The sequence below is a fragment of the Physeter macrocephalus genome, chromosome 5, assembly GCF_002837175.3.
Source record: "Physeter macrocephalus isolate SW-GA chromosome 5, ASM283717v5, whole genome shotgun sequence".
NCBI lineage: Eukaryota > Metazoa > Chordata > Mammalia > Artiodactyla > Physeteridae > Physeter > Physeter macrocephalus.
Genome location: NC_041218.1, coordinates 102455326 through 102464513, shown reverse-complemented (window position 1 = coordinate 102464513; position 9188 = coordinate 102455326). Strand labels below are relative to the sequence as shown.

Below are 9188 nucleotides of genomic sequence, written 5' to 3'. Positions count from 1 at the left end.
ACCGGGCAGAGCCCCGGGGGAGGGCGGGGGGAGCATCCGAGACCAGGAAGAGTCGTGACCTACCAAAAATACCACAGCCTCTGTATGGAGAGGGCCCGCACACAGCACCTGGAGCCACAGCAGTCCTCGTAAGGGCGGCATCTGCGGGAGAGAGGGCCAGACCAGTCAGGAGGTCCAGGCAGGCTTCAGTGCAAAGGACAGAACTGCCACCACTGCATTTTATGAAACAAGCAGAGCTGTGGTAGTCCAAACGGGTGGCCCAAACGGAAGGCGCTGAGAGGGACAGTGTCATGCAAAGCACCTGTCTGCTACATATCCTGTGGGCGGAATCACAGTGGTTTCCTTCTGGGGAGGCCCTGTAACTGGATGACCAAACACCTGCGCGCTGTAGACCCTGCTCAGTGCCGACCCCCGTCAGAAGACGGGAATCTGTACCGACAAGGCCAGCGAGGTTAAGGGCAGAGGTTACGAAGTCAGACAAGTCAGGTGGTTTAGTCCTGGTCTTGCCACTTACCGGCTGCAGGACTTCTAGCAAGTTATTCAACCTCTGTGAGCCTCCGTTTCCCCATAAGCAAAAGGGGTGGGTGGGCAGGGCCTCCTTACAGCGCTGTTTTAAGTCTGAAGGCCAGCAGCCTCATGTAAAGTGCTGACAAGGGCCGTGGCTGCTCACACCTGTCCTGCCCCCACGAGGCTGACCCTCAGACACTCACAGTGCTCAGCACCCTTCCTCCCCCGAAGAGCCCGGAGAAAGGCCCTCGCCCTCCGAGGACAGGTCCAGAGCAGGGTCCAGGCTCCAAGGGGTTATCTTGGCCTCCTTCAATATTCCCACTCTTCCCCAGCCCTGCCTTCTTTACGAAAAGAGAGGAGCTATGAAAACTTACGCACTTTGGTTTTCACAGAGACACTTCCACCAAAGCAATTTCAGTCCAAGTGGCAGTGGACTGGGTGTGTGCGAGGGTGGGCAAGGCTGTTTCTCAATAATATTAAATGATCATAGAATTGTGATCTAGGTTCCTGCCAATTTTCTTCTTTTAAAAAAAAAAAAAGTAGTTGGGAGAAATACGCCATTTGATCCAAGACCTTGGACACTGAATTTGTAGGTAATTCCAGTACAAATTGACTTGTTTTATGTAGAAAAATATGTAGAAAATAGCTCCCTATAAAACATTAGTTAAGACAGAGAGTTATGAGTTACAAAGGGACTTAGCACACCTGAGCTCCAATACTGCGTCTCCTTTTTGGCTCCGAGGGCTTACCTCTAGCTCTTTAAACACCCAGCACCCAATCGCTGCTAAATCCTCTATCATTTCAAGGACAAATTGAGGGCTTCCCTGGCGGCGCAGTGGTTGGGAGTCCGCCTGCCGATGCAGGGGACGCGGGTTGGTGCCCCGGTCCGGGAGGATCCCGCGTGCCGCGGAGCGGCTGGGCCCGTGAGCCGTGGCCGCTGAGCCTGCGCGTCCGGAGCCTGTGCTCCGCAACGGGAGAGGCCACGGCGGTGAGAGGCCCGCGTACCGCAAAAAAAAAAAAAAGGCCAAATTGAGCTGAGAGGCACGCACGCACACGCACGCAGACACGCACACGCTTCTCCACATGATGAGAAGTTTCCTGCCCATTCCTCCCGTAGTCCATGAACATCTCATGATTTTGACGAGGTGCTCCAATAAGCTGGTGACACAAGCTAATCTGCTTAACTTGACTTAACCAACCAACATCTAGCAGAGCACTGAAATGTGCGCTTAAAAACACTACTGGTTCCCACAACCCACGCAACTAATAACAAAACGTCACTGAAGTGCCACTCTGAACTCGGCCTGTGCTGGGTCCTGGGGGTGGAGCAATGGAAACCCAGACAGAAGTCCCTGCCATGGAGGAGCTTTCTTTCTAGAAGAGGGAGACAAACAACAAGCAAGAAAAACATGAACTGGGTTAGATGGCAGTAAGTTCCACTACGGTGAAAAATAAAGCAGAAGCCGGCGGATCCATAGCCCGGGGGAGGGAGTGGTGGATGATACAACTTAAAACCAGGTGTTGGGGATGACTCACTGAGAGGGTGACATCTGACCACTCAGAGATCCAGCCTGGCTATGACGTGAGCCAGCACAAGGGCCTCGGTGCTGGGAGAGGAGTGCTGGCTCCAGGGTGGCTGGTCTGCTGGCCCTCCAGCTGCATCGTGGAGAGGAAGGCTAAGCACAGAGTGGAAGACAAAATGAAATGCCCGGTGTAGGGCACCAGGGAGTCTAGGCCAGGGCTGGACCAGCAGCGCAAGAACAGCATCATCTGCTAACACCATGTACAGCACTGTCCACAGTTAACTCCTTGGTGTGTGTGGGTGCATGTGCACGTGTGTAGAGAGAGTGGGGGGAGCACTCAAGGGAGATACGGACTTCTCCCTTTTCGGTTATGTGGAGTTCAGACAATTAATTGTAAACAAAAAGAGATGGGACTGCTTCCGATCATGAACTTGCAAAGACAAGTGTCCTTATTAGCAACTATGTTAGATTCATGATAAACGTGATAATGTGGTAGAATTCAAAGAGGGCCCCCAGATTCCTGCCCCCCTAGAGTACATGGCCTGCATGATCTCCTCCCCTTAAGTGTGGAGGGTCCTGTGAATATGATGGGATGGCCACTCCCATGATTATGGAACATTACATAAGGTGGTATGTTGTGTAAGATGGCTGTAGCAGACCAGGGGCTCTCCTGCTGGCTTGAAGAAGAGAGCTAGGACTAAGGGTGATCTCCAAGAGTTGGGTGCAACCCCCAGCCAGGCAGCAAGGAAACTGGGACTTCAGTCCTACAACCTCAAGGACAGGAATTCTGCCATCAACCTGAATGAATTTACAAGAGGACCCTAAGCTCCAGAAGAGGGCACAACCCAGCCACCTCTTGGTTTCAGCTTTGTAATACCTGGAGCAAGGGACCGACCGATGCTGTGCCCAGACTTGTTATCATAGGAATTGTAAGGTAATAAATACATGTGGCTGCAATCTGCTTAGTCTGTAGTGATTTATTACTCAGCAATGGAGAACTCATACAAATGAGAACAAAGGTTATAGGCTTTGGTCACATCCTACATTCTAGATGGCAGGTCAGTGCTTCACAACTGTCTTATTTAACACACAAGGTAAATATTATCAACCCCATGTTTGAAATACGTTCAGAAAACAAGGCGCTAGGGATGTCACGCCTCTTCTCAGCCCAGGTCACTGTCTGCTGAAGCCAAGAAAGGATCTGGCCAGTATTCCAGGAAGGCATTTTGCATAGCCACTGCCTCTTCAGTGACAATGAGTCTTTTGTCACCCAAGGGCCACTTTCTCGGATCCCACTTGATTTTCCTATTCTTCCAGGGCTCTGCTTAACAAGCTGCTGTGGACCAAGTCATCACCACGAGGGTGTGTCGTGACTGTGCTTGTGAAGAGTGACCGTGTAAGACTCCACAACCATTTAACTCATGGGAATAAACCAACTGGATAGGACTAAGAAGAAGGGCAGTGGAGGAATGCCTAAGAAAGTGAAAGGGGTTGAGAAGGTGTAGAGGGGAAGGTGATGTTTAAGGTGGCAGAATTTAAAATTTCCCAGAAAGCAAACCAAGCCCAAAAGAAGCAGGAGGGAAAGGTGGAAATTCGGCAAGACCATGGTAACAGACAATGTGAAGGAAGCATAGAATCCTTGGGTAAATGGCAGGAGGGCCTTGGGATGCAGCCACAGACAGAAATTCAGCAACCACTCTTTAGTAATGCCTGAAAGGGTTCTTGCTTTAACTTGGAACTGCATATTGGCCAAATCCCCTACACCATTCCATGCCAAGAACTCTCTACAATTAGTAGATGATAACGTAATCATAAAGACAGAACTAACATAGTAAGATGTGACATCAGGTACAAGTATGGTGTTGATTTGGGAAGAACTACCAAAGTTCCCACAATATTATACAACAGAACAGTGTTTTCAACTATCGTGACCCACTAGTCACGATGATTATGAAATCAAGTTATTGGGCTGTGACATGTATTTTACAAAGGTAAAGATCATTTTTTTAAAAATCAGAGGGCATCCCACAAAAGAAGTGTGCTGTGAAACTTACGTTTTGGTCACACATACAGCCACACAGATATACATATTCCTTCAAAGCTACTGTTGTGGAAGCCCCAGGTCAAAAGCGGACAGGCTCAAATTCCTGTTGTATCTAGATGGGCTTCTTTCATCCTCCTGGTAGGTTCTGGGCGGCTGCAGGTGCAAGTCCCCTGACTAGCAGATCACTTCCTGCTGTCAATGGTGCTGGGCTAAGGGTTCTTTCTGGTCCCCCATGACTTCTGCCTGGGTGACGCTGGGTCAGGCGGCTATTGCATTTTTGCTCCTAGTTCTACTAGGTGACCTGCAGTGATCAAATTCCAGAAGATGCAGCTCTCGTTCCCTCTCCAGTGGGAATGCCCCCACTCATCTGCTCTGAATGAGGGTGGGAGGTGGCTGCAGGGGATGGAGAACACAGATGGCAGACATCTGCAGCTTAGGAGCGGCGAGACTGTGATCTTCCCAACTCAGAACAACTTCTCTCCCATTGTTCTACCACTTTTACTACCAAGATGTTTCCCAGAGAGTAGCTTGACCCTGACTACAATTAGAGCTGCCCAGCTCTGGGTACAGTGAGGGCTAAGGACACCTGGAGTCCATTCCAGCCTGGCAACTGTGAACTTGGTATAAAACAGGAAAGCAGATACAGGGATAAAAACTGAGTGAGGCTTTCTTTTCTTTTTTGTATGTGGGAAACTCTGTAGACCACGCTCAGAGCTTTGGGAGGTGATGGGAGACACTGGTGATGCAAAGCGATGTCGTTATGACTGAACTGTGTCTCCTCAAAATGCCTGTGATGAAGCCCTTGCCCTCAGTGTGACTGTATTTAAAGATGGGACCTTTAAAGAGGTAATTAAGGCTAAATGAGGCCATAAGGGTGGGACCCTAATTTGTTAAAACACGTCCCTTCAGAGTTATACTCATAAGGAAACATATGCTGCTTTGAAACCTAAGCCCCTGCAGCATACTAGTTCCCATGTTAGAAGAAGCACACAAGAGAAGGATCTCCACAAGCTTTTAAACGTATGTAGAGCCTCCTGTCTCGAATTACACACACACACGCACACACACACCTCAGCCTAAGAACGAAGATTATAAGTATGTTGATTTTTATACAATGGAATACACTCAGCCATAAGAAAGAATGAAATAATGCCATTTGCAGTGACATGGAAGGACCTAGAGATTATCATACTAAGTGAAGTAAGTCAGACAGAGAAAGACAAAAATCATATGATATCACTTATATGTGGAATCTAAAATATGACACAGATGAACTTATGAAACAGAAACAGACTCACAGACACAGAAGACAAACTTATGGTTACCAAAGGGGAAAGGGGGTGCGGGAGGGATACATTAGGAGTTTGGGGTTAGCAGATACAAACTACTATGTACAAAATGTAAACAACAAAGTCCTACTGTATAGCACAGGGAACTCTATTCAATATCCTGTAATAAACCACAATGGAAAAGAATATGAAAAAGAACATGTATATGTATAACTGAATCACTTTGCTGAAACTCACACATTGTAAATCAACTACACTTCAATAGAAAAATGAAAAATAAAAACATTTTTTTAAGAAAGTATATTGATTTTGAGTTCCTAATTCACATTACTTCCTGCAGGCAAGGTTCAACATCTAAGGGCTCTACCTCTCACCTTTCAGGATCCAAATTTGGAACACCAGCAGAAATGTGCTTTGTCAACTGGTTATCTGCTTGCTTTTCTCAAAACAGAGAGTCCTTTACGTTCTCTTGTGTAGCTGAAGACCCACTGACTCCAAGCACACCTGTGGCTCATCTGCAGTCCTGGCCTGGCCCCCGACGTGGATGCTGGGGAGTGCCAACCACTTGAAGGAGCACGCAGCTACCCGTGCGGTGACACGGTCACCCCCCTTCTCTCCGCTGCTTTCTTCCAATGAACCTGTTGGTAAACTGGGGCCCTAAGCACACACCTGCTGACATTCCAAACAGCTGCAATTATGAAAAGAATGTTGAGTGTAACACTGAGCTCAATCAAAAGCAGCCAACGTTAGCAGGCAGCCTAGGTACTAAATAAGTCATCAGCCGACACGCCAGGTCTTCTGCTCCAGTGCCCAAGCCTTGAGATGGCACTGCTGTTCCAAAGGACAGCTGAAGACTGACTAAGCCCGTGACCCTCACTGTGCTGCACGCAGAACAAATCAGGATGCAGACAACAGAACTGAATTTTCCTTCTCGTTCTACTCTGTGTGCCAGACCCTCAAACTTGCAGTAGAAAGGACATTACTTTTAACTACTAAATCTACTCCCGGACATATCTAAGTATAGGTCTAGTAGTCTGAAACACACACGCCTGCTTTAGAAGAGTGAAAAGAGCATGTACATTAGCAGAAATGGGCCCCTGGAGTTGCTTCCTGTTAAGCAAGTATTCTCCCCCGTATCCCGGGATCCAAACACACATTTCTTTTTTTTTTTTCAAACACACATTTCTGATAAGGTAAGAAAAGGAACGGTCCACTCTGAGCAGGTGTGAATTTGTAATTGGGTACATCACACAGGTAAAATCAGGGTGTATAGCCTTTCCCCCCAGGATATGAAAGGTGATGTGGTTCCGACGACGCTTATGTCTAGAAGTATATCTGCCACAAGTTAGAGATTTGTCGTGGCAGCGATTAAATGCAAATATAACAGGATGGCCCTTTGGCAGTTTGCGGAGTCTGAGAAGTAAGCACATGCCATCTCAGCACTGCCCAGGAGGGGAGCGGTCTGCCCGCCAGACACATCCATTCTTAGCCTTAGAGTCATATAAATCTCAGGAGTAGAGAAAGATAGCACTTCAAGTCAGGGAGTGTCCAACGTTAATAAAGTTACAAACTCTCTTAAAAAAAAATGGCCAACTGTTGGTAAGTAGATTTTTTTCATGTGGCGTAAAATGGTAATTTATATTTAAACTGATTCATGGAAAATCATCTCAGCATCTAGTAGAGCAATTAAAATATGAGTCGAGTCTTCAGGGTGGAAGCCTAGAGATGGAGTTTATGGGGGTTGGAATTTTTTGTTTGTTTTTTGGTGTTAAAGAACGGGGCATGGCTGAAACAAGAAAACTTCAGGGTTTTAAGTAAATTCCCATCAACCCCATCTCACGCACGAGGCCAATCGTTCCCGCACCTGCTGGGTTAAGTCTCAACGGACCATGCTCTCCCTTCCATGTTTCAGCCAGGATATTTTTTTTTTCCTGTCCAATCCCCAGTTTCTTAGTTTGATGGTTGGTCTGGTCTCCTCAATTATATACCGTATGGATCTTGATACCTGGACCTGCTTCTTACGCTGCTTTTATTGTCATCTGCCTTTTCCCACAGAGCGAAGCACAAGGCAGGTGCTTAAAGAAGGCTTCCTGAGTTAGAATCAGGAAGTATATTCAAGGTTATCAGAGATTTCCAATTAACCTGTGAGAAACTGGGCTCCCTGAAAAAACTAAACACAGCCCCACAAGGTCAGAGAAAACCCCACAAGGTCAGAGAAAACCCCACAAGGTCAGAGAAAACCCCACAAGGTCAGAGAAAACTCCACAAGGGAAGTGGAACTCAGGGGCAGCACCGAAGTCGGCCAGTCCCTCAGCCATACAACACCCTTGGCAGGTGTCCCCTAAGAGCCTGAAGAGCTCTGCCCCTCCTTCCTTGTAGGGAGGAACCCACCCCCAGTGCAGCCTTGACTCACCTTCCCTCTCGACCCCCCCACCAGAGGCTGCCCACACCTCCCACGGCCGTTCCAGCGAGAGCCAGCCCTTCAACATCGGAAGGGGTTCTCATGTTTCCGGAACCTTCTCTCCTCCAGGAAAGCATGCCCAGTTCGGGTAAAATCTTGGTTCCCCATGCTCAGGAAAAACGCCCATTCACTCTCACGACTGCAGCCTTAGACAGTATTAACATTTTTAGCAACCATAACACAGCTGAGTCAGAATGAACTTTCTGTCAACTAAACTTCCAAGCTTTTCTCAGTCAGTAAGTTCTATCTTCCCATCCTGTACTGGTACAGGGCTTAGGGACCTAAATACAGGATCTTACAGTTATCCATTATAACATTTAAACGTATGGAATCTGGCTCATTATTCTAGCCAGTCAGAATGGGAGCCTCATTCTGTCACTCAAGGCACTCCTAGCTTTCTGTCACTTAAATGAAGAATCAAGCTTTGTTGGGACCCAGGAGTGCCGAACACGTCCAGCCATTTCTGCTTCTCCTCGTCTGCAATGATCACACGGCAATGACTTAGCACGGCAATGTCCGACAGCCCCACGGTAAGGTCAGATACAGAATGAGGCTTGGGCCTGAACAGAAAGTGGAATCTCTTCACATCCTGAACCATAATCCAGAATCCGAGATCTTCCCAAAGTTTGACAGGCTGCCTGGAGTAAGAAAATCAATGGAAGAGAATGAGAGGTCACTCCACATAGAGAGTCCTGGCCTAGCTGCGTGGAAAGTCAGAGAGGAGACAGCCAGCGGTGTAGCCAGAAGAAAGGGAGGGCCCTGCAGGAGGAGAGGGAGGACATGCACCCAGGCACGTGACCCAAACACCACCAGGTGCCCTCTGATCGGCTATCTCGGACAGATCAGTTCACTGCCTGGATATAAGGAAAGCAGAAGTGAATTTTATGGTATTTGAATTATATTTTAATTTTAAAAGAGGAAGGAAGGAAGGCAAGGAGGGAGGGAGAGAGAGAGGAAGGAAAGGAAAGGAAAAGAAAAAGAAAAGAGATGGAGGGCTTCCCTGGTGGCGCAGTGGTTAAGAATCCGCCTGCCAATTCAGGGGACACAGGTTCGAGCCCTGGTCCAGGAAGATCCCACATGCTGTGGAGCTACTAAGCCCGTGCGCTACAACTACTGAGCCTGTGCTCTAGAGCCCGCGTGCCACAACTACTGAAGCCCGCGCACCTAGAGCCCGTGCTCCGCAACAAGAGAAGCCACCGCGATGAGAAGCCCACGCACCACAACGAAGAGTAGCCCCCTCTCGCCGCAACTAGAGAGAGCCCGCGCACAGCAACGAAGACCCAATGCAGCCAAAAATAAATAAATAAAATAAATACATTTTTTAAAAAAACTTTAAAAAAGAAAGAGATGGATGCGATACCCCT

The 9188-nt window shown here is 48.0% G+C and overlaps 1 protein-coding gene across 3 annotated transcripts in view; it reads right to left on the bottom strand.

Moving 5' to 3' along the window:
* Positions 1-9188, bottom strand: part of VOPP1 (VOPP1 WW domain binding protein) — a 115744-nt gene that overhangs the window by 27018 nt on the left and 79538 nt on the right. The window contains exons 3-4 of one of the 3 annotated variants that reach the window (XM_055085131.1): positions 2044-2183; positions 64-141 (exon numbers count right to left, since the gene is read on the bottom strand). The exons of 1 other annotated variant lie outside the window; for it this stretch is intronic. In XM_055085131.1, coding sequence (XP_054941106.1) covers positions 64-141; positions 2044-2057 — 92 coding nt within the window. In that variant the 5' untranslated portion in view covers positions 2058-2183. The remainder of the gene's footprint in view (positions 1-63; positions 142-2043; positions 2184-9188) is intronic. One more of the 3 variants, XM_024115081.3, reaches the window with a different exon arrangement.